The sequence below is a fragment of the Nelumbo nucifera genome, chromosome 2, assembly GCF_055504915.1.
Source record: "Nelumbo nucifera cultivar China Antique chromosome 2, China Antique-T2T, whole genome shotgun sequence".
Classification (NCBI taxonomy): domain Eukaryota; kingdom Viridiplantae; phylum Streptophyta; class Magnoliopsida; order Proteales; family Nelumbonaceae; genus Nelumbo; species Nelumbo nucifera.
This window is the reverse complement of record NC_142650.1, coordinates 9,767,358-9,789,245: the sequence shown is the minus strand read 5'-3', so window position 1 is coordinate 9,789,245 and position 21,888 is coordinate 9,767,358. Positions and strand designations below refer to the sequence as shown.

Here is a 21,888-nt window from a genome sequence, read left to right as displayed (position 1 = left end):
TCTTTAAATTTATCTTTATTATTTTTTGTGCTCCAAATTTAACGTGAAATTTATATCTACAGTATAATGCAACTTTCACTATTGGATGCTCTCAGACGTCTCTTAGATATTTACAAAGAATTTTTTGCTGGGATTTGAAACTTGAAAGAGAACTTTCAATATCATAGCCCAATTGTCTTCTTCCCTCCTTGGTGCTCGTGGTGACTGTTCTCATTGAAGACCAAATTCTTATGCCATCAGATGCTAAGCAGAAAAAAAAAAAAAAACATTGTTGGCCAAAACATTCCATTCCCATACTGGTAGTTAATATATGCTTTCAATTCTATATGCCCATTGTTGGATTTAAAATCAGTATTCTGGATTGTAGATCCGGTGTTAAAAAGTTCCTATACGTACAGAATTGGCTCAAGTCTCCCGCATGTGTCATGTGGATTTTCTGTATCCCCTCTTCGATTTCATTTTCCGAAATACAGAAAGTAGTGCATGGTACTTTTTTTTTCTCATTTTGCTCTGGTGATGACTTATGAGACTTTATTTATTTATGGGAAAATTCCCAATTGGTACTATGTATTTTGGGTTTAATGTCATTTTGGTTTTTGAACTTTAAAATGCAATAATTTAATATTTAAATTTTCAAAATGTGTCAATCCAATACATACCATTAATCAACCGTTAAGAAGTATTTAAAAAGACACAAATGCCCTTCAAGTGTCATCTAATTTTCTTGATCAACCATCTAAAGATCGATAAAAAATTAACAATCTCAAATCTTTACTTCTTCTATTCAAAAAAGTTGGAATCACCAGCTATTAAAACGTGACCCCAATCTTATTAAATAAAAGAGACAAAAATTTGGGATTGTTAATTTTTTTATATAAAGAAAATTAGATGACTTCTGAAAAATATTTTTGTCGGTACTAGATTTACTCGTTTCCAAAGTTTAGATATTGAATTATCTCATTTTTATTTTTAAAGTGTGGAGATCAGAGTGAGCATTATGCCCAAAGTATAGGGTAATAATTGAAATTTTTCGCTGACGTGTCAGATGTGAATTATCAGTATTCTGACACGTCACATGGCACGACTGTAATGCGCGCTGATGGAAATGTGTAAAGTAAAAAATGAAAGGACATTAAGCACGCTGGGCCCATGCCCATCTTGGGATTCTGCAAAGCCTAAATTTGTCTGTAACGAGGAAGCCTAGTTTTGTGTTTGTGGAGTGTAGTGTACCTTGTGTTCCCAGTTTTTGATTGATTTATATTATAAAAGACCAACCCACCAGCAGCCAGCAGGACACCCAACTCGGACCCACGTTTTCATGCAAGCACGAATAAGACGACATCCTGATATCCATGTGACGAGATCAGAGGCTCAAACCAAAAAGTACATGAAACCCATCGGCCCTCGCTCATTTATCTCGGAGTCGGAGGTAAGTAGAGAAATACAACAACTAAAAGAAAAAAAGTAAAAGGTGAGTGTGCAAGTCCAATAACAGTAAATGATCAGAGAAGAAAGGGAATTGAAAATTAAAAAAGTGAATCGCCATTAATCCGTCCTCCTCTCAAGAATTTTCACGGCAATAAGGGTTGTCTGTCTGGGCCTCCTACGCCGCGAGGTCTGTAGCAGTAATACCAGAACAAGAGTGTTCAAGTGTCAAAGAATTAATGCATTATATAAGCATTAATTGCCACAGGGACAAGCAGAAGCAGCAGCAGCATCCAAATTAAGATTTCCTTCGTGCATATATACCCGATATTTAGATGCGGTATCTGTCCAGAGGATCCTTGAAGAGTAACCTTTCGTGATAAACTCTCCATGCGTAATCCTCGAAACGAAACGAGCAGAACACCCTCTTCTCATCTTTATCTTCTTCTCCCTTGGCCTTGCCATCACCACCGTCCTCCTTCTCCTTGTTCTCACACTCTCCCTTGCTGCTGCTGTTGTCGTTGTCATCGTCTTCACCATCACCACCAGCTTCTTCTCTAGCTACCACCGACGGAAGGAGGGGAGATACAGTGCTGTCCATTGGTTGAGTCACCAGCAGCGACATCGTTACGCAACCCGACTTGTCTCCATTCCCTGAATTCGCCGCTGCTCTCCCTCTTACTTTCTTCAACTTCCCATTGCTCCATACCTTTCGGCCGTTCGTCCATCCGTTGCCAAAATCAACATGTTAGTAGAAAAGCAAACAACATAAGAAAAAGAAAAAGAAAAAAAAAATGGATTTGGCATTTTTTTGGCAAAAATATTAAAATAATGGAGCAAGGCATTGACACGTTGTCATTATATTTACCCTAAAAAAAATCAACTCAATGAACAACATAATGCAAAATTATGGCCTTAGCTTGCATTTATGTTTTAAAAAATTGAAAGAAACCGACTGGTTCACTGGTTTTCCAGTTGAACCATCCAGATCAACAGTTTTGACTGATTTTTTACACATTTCGGTTTGGGGTATGACCAAACTGTCCAAGGAATCAAGCCGCAATTCAACCGGTTCGATCGGGCAATCTGGAAAAGCTTTGACTAAATCAGCTCAGCTCAAACAGCCCCTTACTTTGACTAACTAACTTATCATTTACTAATTTTAATTAATTTTGGCAGTTTTTCCTTCATGGGCCAGGCCACTGCCTATGGCTACACAATGGGGGCTAGGGGCTACGGGTAGGGAGGAAAAACTGAACAGAAAGCCAAATAAAATAAGCTCAACTGAAATAATTGAATCAAAATTTTTAATTTGGTTTTTTTATTATCTATATATATATATATACATACATATATTGAAATTCAATTAATTTGATTCTTTTGACTAATTGAATTTTTAATTAAAACTAAAATTTTCTATTCAAATTTTCAGTTTTAACCAAATAATACTCATGCCAGACAACTCCCTATTCCCTATGGATATATACATAGGCCCATACCCATGCCCCGCAGCGCAGGCCTTACCAACCGACCCACCATTACTTGGTAATTAATTAATTACGGCAATTCAACTCGCTTGCTACCGGAGGATGGATGTATCATCCCTCCGGTTGGAACTCGGAAGCGTCTGAGACCAAGACCGTTAGACCCCCCAACCCCGGTGAAGGCGGGATTCAGGGATTGGATCCCGAGTCACTGCACTAGAGAGGAATAGTGGCCATATGCAAATCTCCCATACCCATAATTCACGCTAAATAATTTTCAAAGGCTGCTCCTCCTGCTCGCACATTTCGGCTCCTTTACAATCCTCCTCCAGGTGGAACTTGGAATTCATTAACGTAACTTCGTCAATAAATCCGACGGTTCACAAGAACTGCCTTCTATTCTCTAAATCTCTCACCGTATCCCAACTCATGATGTCATCTGTCGTGGTTGGCAATATCAAAGCACACCATACCCCACTTCATTTTAGTGGGCCACATTGCCGTGGAAATAAAATAAAATATTGTGAAGTGGCTTATCAATTTATTTTATGGTATTGGGAAATTTGCTATTTTATTCTATGTTTACGTGTGCTTGTAAGGATCCTTATATGGCGTGTCAGATCCACCAAAACCCAAGTACTCAATGTACTGGACTGGACCGGAGGCCCACACCTTGGCGGATTTCTCGGCCGGTTTGAGATGGTATTATCTTGACTCTTGAGCCCGACGTTTTCTGCCAGCCGGCCCAGCCCGTTAGAAGCCTTCTACTGACTACCGGCTAAGCTAATGCTGAACCGAGTGGAATCGGCCGACTCGCCTCGCCGCCACTTCAGAAGACAGATTAAAAACAAAAGGTTGAAAGCAAGGAAAGTCACCTGAGCGATGTCCCCGATGGTAACCAGGACAGAGTCGACTAGTGGCGATACGGTCACCCAACCGGAATCGGCCAGCATCGAATATTTCCGACACCTGATCTGATACTGCAATGCGATTACATACGGATAAAACCGGCCCGAAAAGACCGGTTTTTTACCAGCGACACCTTCGGCAACCCACATCAACGAGCATGAACGAGTGCCGTCGTTCCCCAAGGGGTTCTCAAAACCCATGGCGCGTGATAGCCCCTCAACGATCTCGAAACCTACCTTCTCCAGAGCACGAGCGAACTCCATCAAAGATGACAAGGGGCACTCAGTTGACTCGGTACAAGAGTGCACGTCAAAGCAGAACGATTCGCCACCGCTCCGATCTCCGTCCTCTTCTTCGTCATCGAAGCCGGCGGGCCAGTTTTTGGGAAAGGACTGTTGCTTCTTGTCGTGAGGAAGGTCGAAGAGAGAAAGCGACTCGAGCTCGGCTGATTGAGCGAGTTGGGAGGGGATGGAATGGTTGGTGAGCTGGAAGAAACCGAGTTCCGAGGAGGATGAGAGGAGGTCTTCACGGAGGTTAAGGTTTTGCTCAGAGATGGATATGACAGGAGGTGAGATTGTGGGTGGGGAGAGACGAGAAGGGAGAGAGAGGGTGGGTGGAAGGCGGTGAAGTAAACGTGAGAGAGCGTCGGCGGCGTCGGAGGAGGAGAGTCGGTTGGGCTGCGTTGATGGTGTTGGTGGCGGAGCTGCGGTTACGCCGTGCAAGGTTGGCAGAGGTTGGTGCTTGTGAGTGGATGATGCCATTGCGGGCGACAATCGACAAACCACACCAGAGAAATATGGCTTTCAGGTTCAGCGTTGTCTTCCCGTATTTAAGCGAACGAAAGAAAATAAGAAATACATGTGTCGTGCGTGAGGAAGATTTTGATCCGACGCAACGGATTCGTACATGACTGATGTCCTGATCTTTCTGGTTTCGGCAAATCGCTTTTCATTGGCACCAATCCAACGGTTAAGTAGCAGCATCTCACGTAGGGCAACTCTATTGAATCGAGAAGTCTTGATACTGATAGAATGACGACTGACTAGAGCCTAGAGGTAATCAAATTACAAATAGATTATCGATCAACGAACACACAGAGGAAGCCGTGCAGGTTAGAAAGGAGTGGGTCCCATTTCCAAACACAATTAGCCACTAGGTAATGAAATCAATCACCAGATGTGTTTCGATTGAATATCAGACGATCGAATCCAATGGTTTAAAAATGTACTGCGTAGTCTGATTCTCTCACGATACCATCTGCAGTGCAGTAGCAAGATTACAAAAAAGAGAAGAGGGGGGAAAAGAGGTAAAATGTGAACCAATAAAAATAAAAATAGGAAGAGGGGAGGAATGGAGCAGCTTTTGTCGGAGCGTTTTTAGTCAGAAGCGGAAACGGAATATCTCGAAGCAGAAGCAGTTGGAACTTGGAATTGGAAAGCTGCTGACAACACCAGTGGGCCGTGGGCCGTGGGCCGTGCTCCACAAATCCAATGGTTTTGGTTTTGGTTTTGTTTAATTTAGCTTTTTGGGGTTGGTTCAGTAATGCATAGGTTTCAGGAGCACAGTATCCCAGGCTCCCCGGGCGCCGGTTGTGAGGGGAGTCGTGCCCCTTTTGGCTGACACTTGACAGGTGAGCTAATTACTAATACCACCCTAATACTCCCTATAATTTACACAGAAGTGAACAATAGTGATTAGATTAGAGACGTGATATACTTTAACAAAGGAATTCTAGTCTCAGGCCTCCGGGACCACACCCTTACCATAGCAGATCTGATTTCATTTCAAGAATTGTTATATGCTCTGGCTGGCTCCTGTGGAGCTTTGAAATTGGTAGCTTTCAGACCTTTAGTGAATGGCTTTTTGCTATTTTGAACACTTCATACATTCATTCATGTGACGAAGAATAAGGGAATGATATGATACCCACCCTTGTTTTCAAATATTTTAGATGACCAAGCATGAGCGAGACCACATTGCGCCCCACAAACATAAGCAGTTTGTTTTCTTTTGAGTTTTGACAATACAGACTGCTGAATCCTGATGGTAAGCGATCTGCTATCGCGCTTACCTTTTATGAGGAAGGGCGAAGGGGATATCTTTGTATAAGTAAGCTGCTGTAAGGCTCACGAAATCTGTTTGAGATTTTCAGCCCATTTGATTTGGAGGTAGTTTTACATCTCGAGGTGGACTCTGCATAAGCGGGTAATGTTTATCCAGTCACACCCGAAGCAGACAAAGTGATAATTGGTTCTTTCAATGTGGCATCGTAATTGTGAAAAAGTCAAAGATGATAACCCGCTTAAGGAGGAGGTCGCCCAACGTGTCAGACATGTCACCAACTGGGTTTCGGTTAAGTCGGCAAGGTCTCGAGGGAGATCACCCCTAATGTCGAGGTCCCTAGCTTGATCATGATGAGGTTGCCACCTAAGTCTTCATCAAGTCGGCGAAGGTAGGTTGCCTCTTTTGCCGACCTAGTCCTATCGAGATCTTACGCCGTTAGGTTGGTGGAGATAGGTCGCTAGCTAAGTCTCGGTCAGGTCGGCGGAGGTAGGTTGCAAACTGGGCCTCTATCAAGCCAACGAAAGTAGGTTGACAGAAGTGTAGGCAAGTTGGCCTCCACATCATCCAGGTTGCTACCTGGACCTCAGTCTGGTCGATGAGACCTCGATGGGAGGTCTCCCTTCGTGTCGAGGTCTCAAGCTTGATCCTAAGGTGGCCATCCCGATCCTAATGAAGTGTCTACAAATCGGCCATGGTGAGGTGGTGACCAAGTGTGTGAGGTGCATCCAATGTGGTTCTGAGTAGGTCCCTGTTATTTTGGTTAAGACAAATCATTACCTACATGATGTCAAGGTGTTATGCAACAATTATGGGATCGCCACATGGCACGCTAACACTAGAAAGCCAAATACAATGTAAACTCAAAAGGCCGATACAATGTAAAATAGGTGGAGATTCATGGCTAGACCCTAGGCTTGACTTTTGCCAAAATTTTAATGGATCCATCATAAAGCCCAAACCTAAAACAGTGTAAAGCCCGGCTATGAACAAGTCTATTCAGAGCTGATTGATGTTCTCTATTATATTTCATTTTAAAAGTATTCACATTAAATATATAAGGATGTAACTATTAACTTATTCTCTCACATTTCGTTTCTTTTTGTAAGCTCGGGTTTAAAGTATTTAAAAAGTCTAAACCCAATAAATGAATAAAGCCACAAAACCACTAATTAATCTAAGGATATTAATAATATTATAATTAGCCTTAGGTCATGCCCATCAATTTGGACCCCTCGGTTTGAAATCCAAATTTTCAAATTTAATGTTGTTATAAAATAACATGTATATGATCATCCAAGTGGATTTTCAACTCTTGGGCAATCAATTGATATCAATAAAAAAAGGGAAAGAAAAAAAAGAAAAGAAAAATGTTTGCTTGTTTGTTTCTATCACGAATTTTGGGCTGTCAGTTGTGGGGTCCAAGTGAATAAGATTTTAAATTGATGGGTTTGCATTTATCAAATGAAAATGGACAAGTGGAAGTTGTGATGAAGTAATCATGATTCGGCATTCAAGATGCTTGGGTTTTGTTCAGTCTAATCCCATTTGGGGCCTACATAATGAATTCATTATCCTTGTTCATCAGTTACAGATAAAAGCAGAATAAAGGGGGAGGGGGGTTATGGATTTTGATATGTGCTCTATGGTTTTCAAAATCAGACCAACCGGGAACCGGTCAGGTGACCGGTTTTGGTTTTCTCCAAAATTGAAAAATTGTCTAAAACTATTGATTTTGGTCAGTAAACCGCTGACCTGGAAGGTTAATCGTTCAAACTGTTTTGACTATTTTTTTGTTAGAATGGGTTGACCGTTCAATGCAAATGGTCGGACCATTCAACCCGATAACTAAACCCCTGACCGATTCAGTCTCCGAATCATTTTTAAAAACCATGATATGTTCCCAATACCAAATAGTAACCACACGGGTATCCATATAGAGAGAAATCACAAAAGCGACAAATGGATGGCAAAGTTGATGGTGCATTTATTGTATTGTGTTGCAAAAAACTTAATTGATTGAATGTAATGATAAATACATCTGGTTAAATGTGTAGGCTCTGTTTAGAAAGAGTACAAATAAATGCAAATACATACAAAATACTGATTTCATACTCTACAAATTTGTACATAAGTACAATATATGGAATTTAAATTAACAAAAAATAATATGATCAGTTGAGATCTAGATTTTACGTATGTATCCAATAATAATGAATGCACCAGAAATTGAATTCAAAGTATATGCAACAAATAAATGTCTATTTACAACAACATGACCCGTCAAATAAAGCAAAATCAAAATGTATTAACACTTCTATTGAACCCAAAAGTCAGCTACAATTGTCAAGTATTAAACAAAGCTAGTTACTTTGAAATCAAGTGATATAATATCTCCTTTCTCTCATTGTTATTTTGTTAAGGTTCCAGTTAGTAAGCCTGTGGGAGAAAAAAAATAACATTAGCTATGGTAGACAACTTTTTTTTTTGGTCTTGATTACTCGCCTTTCGCCCCCGATAAAGCCGTAATTTAATTTTCAAAAGTGAATTTAGAGCCATTAATGGTAGGTTTGAAACCGCATTCCATCTGGGACTTTACCCAGTTACGTGACAATCGAACCACCACTCGTTTCGTTAGACAACTAGACAAATAACATTTACTCGCCTTGAATACATAGAATAAAGTTTAGCTTCTATTATATTTTTTTCCCATTTTTCTTTGTTCCATTCTTCTCTTTTCCTTTTCCTTTTCACTCTTTCTCTTTATCTTTATCTTTTTTTTTTTCTTTTTCATATGTACTTTCAAGTATTTAAATTCTGATGCATTTGCTGAATCTTTAACATGAGACGTGGTGGGTTGATTAATACAGATTGCTCTTTAATTTTTACTTGAAACACCAATGATCTTTTTTTTTTACCAATGATCAGTTCTACATATGCACTTCTTTAGTTGAAATGACTTTTATATATGGTGTGATGATATATTTCTCCCCAATTTGTACAAAAAAAAAAAGCAAACCTCAACATTTGAGGTAGAATTAGCAATGTTACTAAACATAGCCAAAATATTTAAAGGAATTCTTCAACCATAATGCTTTTGCTTTGGGAGAAGCAAAAATAAGTTGATCTATATGTATACTTAATTAAACCATTGGGATTGGGAAGGTGTATGGCAACATTGTGAAGTTGGCACTTATATGTTTTTTGTTCTCTAAATTATTGACACGTGTTTCTCTCTCCCTTCTCTTATTTATTCTCTCTTTTATTCCGCTTCTCTTTGTCTGAAAATTACAAGAATGTTACATATAAAACAAATTTCCCTATATAATTGCCTTTATACTATTCAAAAATTATATTAATGCCACATATAAAACAAATATCCATATATAATTGATTCAATGGCATTCAAAAGTTACAGTAGTGTTACATACAATTATTGACGATTATGACATCCTATAAATAAAATGCCATTCTTCTTCTTTCTCAACTCTTTATCTCTCTCTTTCCTATTATCTATTTCAATTTTTATTTATTTAATAAAATTAATCGGTAGAATAAAAGAGACGTGACATTAAGAGATAGATTTCAACAAATATCTATTTATTTATTTGGAAATAATTTACTAACAAATTATTCTCTCCCCATGACTTTTATTTATTTGTTTGTTTTGTTTAAGAAAAACAATTGTCTGAACCAATGGGTTGGGTCTATCTTGATGGAGCTAAATTGATTGAACATAATTATAACGGTTTTGGTTCCATGATTTTGTCTTGATTAATTATTGGATTGATTCTCATTATTACTTGTCTAGAATTTATTCAGGTTTGGAACCAAACATTTTATGAAATATATAAATTTTTCTCTTTCTTGTATTTTTAATATGTTTCATGCTTGAAATACTAAATTTGATAAATAATAAATAAGATAACATTAGTTAAAAATGTTTTAACTTATTAACATAAAAATAAACTAGTATTATTTTGACTATTGATTTCAATATAATGAGGTCTATGATTTGATCCCAATTAAATAACCGGTTCAAGACTGATTCTACGTAGTTGTTTATTATTCATAATAATATAGTTATAGTTATTTTATTTTAAAAATATAACCTGATTTATTAGTGTATCTTCAATTAGGCATAAAAACAATTGTATCTCTAAATGACATTTTTAAATTTTTCCCCTACGAAGCAAGGGCTTCCCTGCTAGTTCTGTTTTAAAACACCATTCATGTTTGTAAAACTATTGGTTAATATGATGATTTTTTAAGATGAAAACAGAGTTGGAATTAGAAATATTATAATTTTATGAAACATGATAAGTGATCATTAGATGAAATTAAACATGTTCCTCAAACTTATAAATGCAATAACACGGATACAATCAAGAACATGTTTTTTTTTTTCACATAATTTATTTTGAGATTTGACTTGTTTTAAAACTTATTGATTTGTTGTTTGAACCTTACAACAAGAAAACAATTCACACTGAAAATACACCCAATTGAGACAGGACGTAATAAAGTGGAATGGCATACATGCAAGGGTATTGTGTGGTCACAACTCACAATTCGCTCCCGACATAGATTGAACAGTTCTCTAACATATTAGCATTTGCAGGGGAAAAAAAATCGTGGTTTAGGCCCTCATGATGTGATTTAAAAATCAGAAACTGGCAACCAAGATGGTACTTTAAAACATATAAATGATATAATCTCTATCGTTTTAAGCGGGGTCGGCTTTAGTCAAAGCTTAATGGGTTTGAACACTATTCCAACATTATGAGAGAATAACACGCATCCATAAGCATGTGCGCATTTTATATTAGTGTGGGGGTGGTAAACAGGTGTTTACCACTAACCCTATTAGCCATCCCTCATTCAAAGTGTTTTTCTGAAACCTTTTCATTTCAGTTCTCTTCTTTCCCATGTCTCTTCAGTCTCCACCCATCCCCTGTTCAGGTATCCTCTCCAACCAGTGAAGGCAAAAGGCATCACCGGTGGTGAAAGCTTCTTCCAGCGATCGACGACAGAAATACGATTTGACTGTGCGTTTCATCCATGCCTTACTTTATTGGTTTTATTTTTCACCTTTTTTTAATGAGTGCAACTCGGTATTTTCTCGGCTTCACAGGGCTATACAATTTGGTCAGTTTTTTGATAATGTTGTGGTCACTTGAGAGTACCTTGTTGGCTTTGTATTGTACATTTTATGTTGTTAATTATATTAATTAATTATTTAACTTATGTTATATAATTAGTTATTTAATTGAAATAAGTTAAATACTTTAGTTTCACTAACTTTATTAAAATTAACAAAAATAAATTTATTAAATGAAAATAGAAAATATTAAGTAACTAATAAATCATAACTTACTGAATTTGATTACTTTTTTTTTTTAAATTAACTCAATAACCCAAAGTTGGCCAGTTATTAATTAATTAATATCTTAAACAGTAAATAAATTAGAATCAACTTTATTAATTTAAATTCCATTTTAAAATAATACAAATTACATTTATTACCTTAAAGTCAATATAAAAGATGATGAAAATTAATGCAAATTCGTATAAAGTAAATTATTAATAAAACCAACAATTAATAAATATTAATAAAACCTATCTAAAAGTAATACACTTTTCTTTAACAATTCCTAATCCACAAATAATAGTTGGATTAGAATACAGATGTTAATGGGTTGGGTTAAGCTTGAGATAGGGTGGATCCATCCTGAACCGATTAGTAATCATTTTAATCAAACCAATTATCAATCACCCTAATTATTAACTGCAGCATACCAAAGAGCCACTATAATTGGTTCCATTGGCTTGATTTTATTAGGTAGACCTAACCCATTTCCAGCTTTAGGTTGGACTTGAATTGGTTCTCAAATGGAAATTTCTTAAGGCACCTCCACTTTAACTTCGTTTAACAAAACCCATGAATTGCAAATACTAATTGATAAAAATTAAAATCCATTTAAATTTAATTTAAAATAATAAATTTATCATGTAATACCAGAATACCTAGACCAATAATGCTTGGGATGGATTGATTTGTTTTAACTCTATTAGAAATATCATAAATTAAAACTCCATCTATTTCAATTTGATTTAACAAAACCCATTTGTCCCGACTATAGGGTTTGACACAACACTGAAACAAGATCACGTTGGCGCCCCACTATACATCCTAACTTGTGTATTGAGAACACTTCCCAATAATAAGTGTGGAAATGTTTCGGACGCTTAGATGTGAATGTGGGGTGCAAATGTAAATTCCACCAGAACCTCTTTTTCATGTAAAGGTTAGATTGGCCCCCCACAGAGCATGCACATATACATCTCACAATGCATTGTGAACATTTCTCATATTTATTATGGACCTACAATTAGGAATAGGATATACTCCTTACATAGGGCGCCTCACAGGCATATCCACCGTGTATTGAAAATATCTCTTGTGAAAAATAACTTATAAGTATGGGAAATGTTCTCAATGCATGGTAGGATGTGCGTGTAAAGAACAGATCCGATTTCTTATGATTGGGATGTGCTGGGGCATGTGTAGGGTGCACGTTGCAACATGCCAATGTAAATTCCCTTTTCTACAGTACTACATGTGCTAGGCGCCAATGCAAATTCCCTCTTCCAAAGTACTACTGTACCCTTTGCCTTTATTTGTAGGGTAGGAGGATCCAATAAGGCAATTATAAGCCTAATACCATTGAATTCGACTTCAATTAGGGCAAAGTCCATTTGAACAGCCTTTACTGTCATCCATTGAGAATATTTCTATACTTGTGTGTTTTATTTTATAGGGAAATATTTTCAATACAAAATTATAAAAGGCTGTTACAACGACGTAGGCACAGGATTGCTCTGATAAAGCCGATCTCGATGCCGTTAGGTAAGACAAGTAGGCAGGACAGTAAAGGTCAGATTGGCGCCCCACAGAGGCAGTTGGGACGGTGTGGCCCTGACTGAAACCGATCTCTATCCAAAATAGCTGTGGGCTCATTTCATTTCTTTTTCATTATCCATCGTTTGATGAAAAGGGGAAAAAAAACAGAAAAACACCAATAAATTACATCAAAGATGCTCATCGCCGTCGATTGTAATGACGAGCACGCTATAAAGATGCGTCGTCGAAGTACTACATTTCGTAAGTGGGACGAGGATTCGAGGAAGAAGTCTTAACTCTCAAGTCTCTAGTTCAACGAGCTCGAGCTAGAGAAAGGAACCAAAGGGTAAAAAACGTCGAACAGAGTGACAGGTCAATTGAACGATCGTAGATGCAACCATGTTCGCCAAACGCCTATTACAAAAGGCACATCATCCTCGTCAGGTTATCACTCTCTATCTCTGTTATCGTGTGAATTGGTTTCTGCAATTCGTAAAATTTTATCATTTAATTTAATTTTATTTTACCATCTTCGGCTATGAAGCGACTTTTTTGTTGTTGGTGATGATCCTTGGTTTTCCTTTTGGTTTTCAAAAAGACAAGCGTTGCATTTTATACATGATTTCTATTTTTGTATTGGTTTTTTCTTCATATTGATCTATTATTCCTTCTCTTGCAATAACCCAGTGAAATGGTGAAGTCAGAACAACCATCCAATTTAAAAAAACGAAATGGAAGAAGACTGAAATTTTCTTTTGGATGCATTTTAGTTCCCACATTGCGCTAAAAACGATGTTAGCGACTATTTTGTGAAACTGAGAGATTGTTGTTCTTTACCAGTTAAAAGAAAACGAAAACGGACAAATAAAATTAAGAATTTCTCTTTAGAAGTTATAAAGGGGAGGAAAGGGAAAAAGGAGTAAACGGTCAATTTAGTAAGTGAGTTACACTTACAAGAACGATAAAAGAAATGCTTCAAGGGGACAATAATTTCGTCATGTTCTTTCCGAGGAGGTAGCCTCGCAAGAGCCTCTGCTGTTTGAATTTCGGCTCTTTTTTGTATTGTTTTTTTTGGGGATCTACTTATGCATTTACATTTCTCCAGTTAGACCGAAAATTTTGAGTAGGGTCATCACAGATTGTGTTCTGACAAGACAGGGAGTTGTGGTACTATATTCGGGTCCAACTAAACACAGGATATCCATCAGAGCTAAGATATTGGTCTTACTCCTGGAACATGGGTCCAACAAAAATATTTTGTCAGGGAAAATAGGCTTGTTTATCTATATTACTTGTTTTAGACATGTTCTCTTGTTGATTATGCATGCATTGCATTTTTCTTTGTTGTCTTTCTAAATAGGATGAATGATTACATAATCACTTTTCTTGTTTCTCTTAATAAAATCTACCATTGTCAATAAGATAGTTTTATGTTTTATTGATGTATAATCATGTTTGAGACGCTTCTAAATGCTAATGTTTTGTATTGATCTTTCACTAGATGGCTCTATTGTTTTGTATAATGAAAAAAAATGCTAATGTGGGGCTATGATGACAATTACATTATTGTTCTCATGTTTCTGTATTGAAACACGTTTTTTTATTTGACACAGGGTAATGTACAACACAGAAGTGTGAATCCAACAGACTTAGATCCACATATTGCTTTGCACTATGGAATCCCATCTAGTGCATCGGTTCTTGCTTTTGACCCCATTCAGCGTCTGTTGGCCATTGGAACACTGTGAGTTGAAAGAAAATTTTCTTGGTTCTATTTTGACTACTAATAGTAATCATGAGACTGTAAGGGAGGAATATTTCCCATGTCATTGCAGAACCATATTTTTCATGTTCAGTATTCTTCATTGGTGTAGGGCAGGTGGGATCTGATGGTGGGATTTGTAATGATGGTGATTTGGGGGATTAAGAATGAAGAATGCAGGTGGAGAAGTATGTAGACACCTTTTTTTTTTATCAGAAACGATAACTTTCATTAGAGATAAATTAAACTGAAATACAGAAGTCAACCCTTATTAGAAAAGGTTGATCCAATAAACATCAAACATTACAGCACTGCCCAATAAAGTCTCTCCCTTACATCAATCTGTTGTAGCCCCAATTGTTTGGCCAGTTTTACACCTTGATGTAGTGCTAAGATTTCCGCTCTTAAGGAATCTCCAACTCCTATTGGACCTGAATACAGAGCCATTATCTTGCCTTCATTGTCTCTGAAAACACCTCCTATACCAGATGGGCCCAGATTACATATAGAGCTTCCATCAAAGTTCAGTTTCACCTGTTGTGCTGGTGGGGACCAAACTTCCTGTATCATAGAAAGGTGCCTATGTAGACACCTTTCTGTCTTTGGTCCACCAAAGAATGAGCAAGGGATTAGAAGAATTCTTGCTGTTAAAGTAAGCAGCAAAGAGATAAATCACTTAGAAGAAGAAATAAGAGAGAGGGGAGAAGAGAAAAATACCTGACAATAACCAGAATTACCAGATCAAACTTTTATACTTTGGATCAATGCTTCTTTTTCTTTTCATTTTCCCAATTACAATGACTCTATTTATGGGCTCAATATAAGAACTCAGGATCTCAGGTCTCCCTTTACAGACTCCAATTTGGACTCAAAAGTTGACCTAGAACAACTTATAATTGCTTTAAAACTATGACAAGCCCATTGATAAGCCAAAAGAGCACTCAAATAAGGACTCTTGACTCTTGAATAAATTCAATAACTCATTACTAATCCTACTAAAACTTATGCTTTGTTTGGTTTGAAAGAAAAGGTAGAGAAACCTATACAAGGTTTGTAGGGGTGTGTATGGGGGGGTCAGTCTTAGTTGGGTTTTAAGTGGATTAGTTGTATAAAATAGACCCAAAACCGAGCCAACTATTAATCTTAATGAAATTCATTGTTATTAATCGGGAGAATCAGGCTTACCTGGTTATACTTGACATCAGTAATTACCTATGATAATAACAAACTTGGAACTTCATTTTTGATAATATAACCTTAATAACAATGACAGTGAAATAATAAACTGTTTATATGTTGATAAAACAAGTGTTTTTAACCAAAATTATCTTATATACTATCTTTGAAATTTACCCTTTTAGACATAAAGTATAAAAAAATTACAAGAAAACCAAGGGACCTCTATATATTATAAACTATATGGTTTGGAACAGTAAGAACTGGTCCATTGACATACCCAATTTCAGGAGTTACAATAAATGACTTGAAACCAATTCCAAGTTGACCCATTGACATATCCAAAAGTTGCCATATATTTTACTAGAATGGTAAATTTCTAGAAGACTTGAAACCATATTCCAAGACACATACAACTTAAATAAGAGTTTTATCTTAAGTGGGCCCTACTTCTTGTTTTGCCAGTTTTTCTTCCTTGAAATTCCCACGAGTTGAGAACAAGGCCAGAGGACATTTATCTGGATACTTTTTGTGCTTCCAAAGAGGCTCAAACTGATCTAACCAAGCACATGCTGCTGCATCAATCATTCTCTCTAAAAGAAGATATAGTTTTGGTCTCTGTTGCTTCCAAAAACAGGCAAATATTTAGGACCTCAGCTAACCATAGGCCCCCAGTAACCTTTTTTCTTTGGCATTTCAAACAGCCTTAATAAATAATTAGAATCGCACTTGTACAACCATGGTTAAACCTTTTCACTGACCAAGCTGCAACCAGAGCCAATGACCCTCTTCCTGTGTTTCTGGACAATCTTGTATTCTTTTCTAAATTTGTTCAGATTCAATTCTGTCGGTTCTTGGTTGCAAGTATAGTATGTTAAGTTGTCAACTAATTGAGCTATGAGCTGCAAGCTCTAGTTTATTTTGATAAACTGAAGGAGAAAGTTTACTAATAAAGAACAGAGAGGTTGATACAAGTGCATATCATGGTATTAACTACATGGGCTATATGGTATATGCAGAAGTTACTGAATTATTTTGAGTTACATTTTAGTGCAACTTGCTAAATTACCAGCATAGAATTTTCTTTATCAATAATGAAAAGATTTTTTATCAGCATCAATAATGAAAAGATTTACAAACTTTAGAAAATCAATTTTCAGTATTTTGTTTAGAAAAAAATATTAATCGTAATTATCATTCACATCTATTTACAAGAATATATACAAACATTTAAAGGTGTCTATAAAACACTCTAGTCTCCAGCTCTAGGACCTATAAAATAGAAACAACACATACTAATATTTTTTTATCAGCAATAAAGAAACTCGTTTATTGATATAAACAGAAATGTTGTTGATCCACTACAAGGCCAACAAGAAGCAAAAATATATAACAAGAAAGTTGAGTGGCACAGAAGGCATAGAAGACCCCCTAAAGACTCTTCAAACTAGTGAAATTTAAAATATGAAAACTATTGCCTTGGAGATGGATACAATGGTTGAACAAAACAATGGCTGGCAGTTTCTAGGGAGAGTGTAGGAAGGGACTATTTGCATTTGGAAAGTCTTCCTCAGTGTAGGGTGGGGATTGATGTCTTTATTGTCCCCTTTTGCCATTTTTATGGTTTTGCCACTTGATATGCCTTTTCTTCTTCCATTCCCTTTCATTTTTGAAAGGGAGGTGGTTCTTATATTTCTGATCACAATGATCTATCATTAATGAAATTTTCAGTTACAAATAAAAAGAAAAATTTAAACTTGGATGATCAACATTGAAAAGGATATGGCACAAAAAGGTGTAGAAAATGGAACTTACATTAATATTGAATTTTCTGAATGGACATGATACCGATTAGTGTCCGTGTTACATAGGACCACATATTGCCTCCGTTAAACTGTTATTCTGTTTCTCCAGTTGTTGTTAACTATAGAGATCCAACTATGATTACAATTCTATAGTATGGATGAAATTTTAGATTGATCTGATACCCAGGTTGAAGATAGAGATTCATTGTCAACTTCTAGGGAAACCCTGTGAAATCAGATTTTGTAATTTTTTTTTTTTTTGAGAAAAGGTAATGTAATTTATTAAAAGAGCATAAGAAGCACTACAGCCCCCCAAGGAAATCCCCTTGGCCAGGGATCAGCCCCCACTACACAATGTTACAATTCAATTAAGCTCCTAGACCTCAACAGAGCCCCTGACCTGAAGTCCCTTTGCAACTGAAGCCCAAGAGACCAGCTTTCCAAAAGAAAAGGAAATTAAAACATCCGAATCTTTGGAGACATTTTGGAACAACCGTCTATTCCTTTCTGCCCAAATGGTGCTTATCACTGCAGCTGTGATAGAAATCCACACTACTGGCAAGCTTTGAGAGACCTTGAAGCTCCCAACACCACAGCAGCTCCAAGCCTCCAGCACTAATCTGGGCATGACCCAATCTAATCCCAGAGTTGAAAAATAGTGCCACCAGATATAGGAAGAGACAGAGCAATGGAAGTAGATTTGTAATTTTTTTGGTTGAATTTTGTCGTTCTTGTCTTTCAATCCCTTGTAGTGTAGGTAGATTGACTGGAATCTGAATGAAGCTAGTTATTTTTTTTAGATCAATAAAAATGAAGCTAGCTATGGTCTCTATAAATACTTACTTTAAACTCTTATATACTAAACGAAATTGGACTGCAAGTGCAGTGCTGTTACAATCAATGAGTTGGATTGACCTGCTAATTACTAGCACCTGATTTACACCGAATGCCATATTAAGAAACAAAGCAACCATTGTCTAATCCACTAGATTTGGTATATTATAATTGTTTCATCAATCTCCTTGATCTGGATTTACCTTAATGATCAAGTGATATAAACTTTCTGATATGTGAGGTATTTTCAAAATGTCAAATAATGAGCCTTCTATCTGAGGTCTAAAATTGCTTGCAAGATTACATCTGTTTAATAACATAAACAGAGAACAACGAAGCAATTTTCATTACATTTTCTTTCTTAGATTTTCCTGTATAGTTTACTTTATTTCTTTTTTTTTTTTTGTCTGGACTACTATAGGGATGGCAGGATCAAAGTGATTGGTGGTGATAATATAGAAGGACTTCTCATATCCCCAAAGCAGCTGCCCTTCAAAAACTTAGAGGTTTGTAAGTTTAGGTGTGTGTATAATGGTTTCTAGAATCTAGACTTAGAGGTTTGTAATTGCTGGTGATAATATTGAAGGACTTCTCATATCCCCAAAGCAACTGTCCTTCACAAGGTTTGTAAGTTTGGGTGTGTGTGTAATAGTTTTCTAGAATCTACATTACAAATTGTTTCTTGTTTTTGTTTAACTTCAATTCTTTTTTGTCATTTTCATTGTGGAGGGTTCATCTGAAGGCTTCATCAAAGATCAAACTGCAGACATTGTATGATGCTTGTTAGCTTTTGTCTGCTAGTGTCACCTCACCATGTCTGCACTGGGTTGAAGTCTGATGCTGAAGCTTTTGCAATGCATGTTAGAATTTCACTTAAATATATATCATCAACAAAGTAACTGCTTTAAATTTCCAGTAGGCACTGAAGGCTTCTAAATATGCATCTGGGACTGGGAGCACTTAGCTATATTGGACCTATATAATGTATTTTTCTTTATGGTTTTGTAATGCAACTAACATAGACAAACCTTTTTCTTGATGCATATTTCCTTCTGTAAAAATCAGTGGACTTTTGACTTAAGTTCATCATTTCCCAGTTATGGTAGTCCATGCAGAAATGAGAGGACCAAATTTTTGCGCATGTTATGATTTGGTTCCATATCTGGCTTGCAAATGCATCTGATGTATCTTTGTAAATGAGAATTATTTCAGTTGATTTTTACACTTGCCCATTTTCTATCATTATGGGAAGATGATCTTAGTATGTTAATGAAATTTGTTTTTGGCAGTTCCTGCACAACCAAGGTTTCATAGTGAGTGTCACAAATGAAAATGACATTCAGGTATTTGATTCTTTATTACCCATGTACTTGCTACATAGATCATTAAAAGGGCCATAACATGTAGATTCATGAGAAGATGAAATTAGATCCTTCAAGGTCAGAAAAGCAAGATGTTCTAAAGGAACACAATGGCAATATAGAACTGATATTTTTTTTTTTGAAAATCAATTTTGTGCTCCAATTGGTTTCTCTACCGTTTCCAAACCCAAAATTTTGGTAATCATTGCAGGTTTCTTTTTGTATTATCATTGTAATATTCACCTGCCAAATTTGTAACCATTTGGTGTTCGGCAGGTTTGGGATCTGGAAAACAGGCACATGGCATGTTCATTGGTATGGGAGACCAATATAACTGCCTTTTCTGTGATCTCTGGCACCCCTTTCATGTATGACACTGACATAACAGAATCTCATTGTTGGAAAAATTGTCGATTGAAGAATTTTCTAGTCTCTTACTAATTGGCTGGAAATGGAAGGAAAAACATCTTGTATTTGTACGGCCCTTTACTCTATTTCCATTTACAGGTATGTTGGAGATGAATATGGTTTGATGTCTGTCTTGAAGTATGATGCTAATGAAGGAAAGCTTCTGAAGTTGCCATATCATATTCCTGCAGATTTGCTAGCTGGTAACCTCCTTGTTTATTGGGATAACATTTTGTAGGCAGAGGCATCATGTGCATATTTTGTTTTCTGCTCTACCAAAGAAATATAAATAATATATATTTTGTAATAATTAACAGAATATATTTCATTGAAAACCACCATGCTGCACATAAAAACGGGCTGGAGGTTGAAAAACCTTGGATCTCTATTGATCAAAAAAAAACAAAAAACCTTGGATCTCCCAATAGGAGACTTAGAACCAGTAAAAAAGCAAAAACTACTACAAAGTACAGATTACAAGCTGGTCCTGGGCATCCTCAATCTAAACAATCCTTTCCAACCCCAGGTCTAGCCAAAGAACCAGCCAGCACATTAGCACTCCTTGGCATCCACTTGAATGAGATGTTCAAGGATGTACCTAGAGATTTAGCCAGTCTGACCAGTGCTCCAAATTTCCATTGGGACTTATCTTGCGTACTCATAACTCATCTATCTTAGCACTGCTTGATAGTCACCCTCTACTTCCACGTTCTTCAATTCCTGCCTAGCCAACAACTTTAATCCTTGAACTAAAGCCAGAAGTTCAGCCCTTAATGATCTGCCTTGACCCACTGGACCTTAGTAACTTAAAATTATCTTGCCACAACGATCTCTGACAACTCTTCCTACACCAGAAGCCTCTGGATTTCCAAGGCAGTAACCATCAAAATTGAGTTTGAACACCTCTACAGCAGGAGGGGGGACCATTCAACCAGCCTTTGTTGTCTTGTAATCTGAAACCCCACAACAACCTGCCACTCCCTAAGCAAATCATTAATAGATGCACCTCTGAATTCCCCATATATCACAGCCCAATGAGCTACCTTCACCTTCGTGAGTTCAAACACTTCCTCAACCTGCTTATAACTTTCTTGAAAAATCCTCACATTTCTTTCACACCATAAACCCCATAGTAATGCCCCTCTTATACATTGCCATAGGATCTTTTTGAGTACAACATCCAAGCAAATCTGTTTTCTACCACTGCAGCCAGTGGCACCCACATTTTTCCAAAAAAAGAAAAGTAAAGCTGCCACAACCTAGAAGCCTAGGAGGCAATGTAATAAGAGACAGTTAGTGTTTTCCCCACTCTTCACGCAAAAGACACATACATGAGGAGATAAAGACCAGTGTTTCCACTTCCTTTGGAGCCTTTCAAGGGTGTTATGATTTGGTTGACAGCCTTCCAACAAAAAATCTTGACTTTGGGGTAATCAGGCTATACCACACTTTTCTCACAGGAAAACGTTGGTTTTCCATAGGGGGAAGAAAGAAGGTTTTAACAATGGAGGCACAAGTAAAGCAACCATTTGCATTAGGAATCCAAATTCTCTCATCACTACCTGACAAGGACAGGTTAACATCTTCAAGTAGGGTTAAAAGAGGAACCAACTCATTTGTTTCAACACCCATCAAGGGTCTTCTCAATCCCAAGTCCCAAACTAAACCATTCCTTCCCAAGGTTATCATTTTAGCAATTGGTCTGTTTCTAGAATTGGACAAACCATAGATCCTAGGAAAAGCTTGGCACAAGAGAGAA

General features: G+C 36.9%; 2 protein-coding genes across 6 annotated transcripts in view; one reads left to right on the top strand and one right to left on the bottom strand.

The window, feature by feature from the left end:
* Positions 1-1,384: 1,384 nt before the first annotated feature.
* On the bottom strand, positions 1,385-4,647 carry LOC104594914 (2-oxoglutarate (2OG) and Fe(II)-dependent oxygenase superfamily protein). Its single transcript, XM_010255465.3, has 2 exons — positions 3,785-4,647; positions 1,385-2,134 (listed from the first exon to the last, which is right to left on the bottom strand). Exons 1-2 carry the CDS (start codon positions 4,577-4,579, stop codon positions 1,757-1,759), a joined length of 1,173 nt encoding a protein of 390 aa, XP_010253767.1. The 5' UTR covers positions 4,580-4,647; the 3' UTR covers positions 1,385-1,756.
* An 8,267-nt stretch (positions 4,648-12,914) lies between these two features.
* Positions 12,915-21,888, top strand: part of LOC104594912 (transducin family protein / WD-40 repeat family protein) — a 39,260-nt gene continuing 30,286 nt past the window's right edge. For 4 of the 5 annotated variants that reach the window (XM_088896974.1, XM_010255463.3, XM_010255462.3 and 1 more), the window contains exons 1-6: positions 12,915-13,227; positions 14,397-14,527; positions 18,782-18,866; positions 19,650-19,703; positions 19,998-20,089; positions 20,229-20,332. In XM_088896974.1, the coding sequence (XP_088753100.1) occupies positions 13,183-13,227; positions 14,397-14,527; positions 18,782-18,866; positions 19,650-19,703; positions 19,998-20,089; positions 20,229-20,332 (511 nt within the window). In that variant the 5' untranslated portion in view covers positions 12,915-13,182. Of the gene's footprint in view, positions 13,228-14,396; positions 14,528-14,657; positions 14,734-18,781; positions 18,867-19,649; positions 19,704-19,997; positions 20,090-20,228; positions 20,333-21,888 lie in introns of all 5 variants that reach the window. The other variant, XM_088896975.1, reaches the window with a different exon arrangement.

Excerpts from the sequence above, each read along its gene's own strand:
- LOC104594914 (XM_010255465.3), bottom strand. The coding sequence starts at position 4,579 with ATGGCATCATCCACTCACAAGCACCAACCTCTGCCAACCTTGCACGGC. Across the intron at positions 2,135-3,784 it reads CCATCGGGGACATCGCTCAG|GTATGGAGCAATGGGAAGTT; the intron begins GTGACTTTCCTT and ends AACGGCCGAAAG.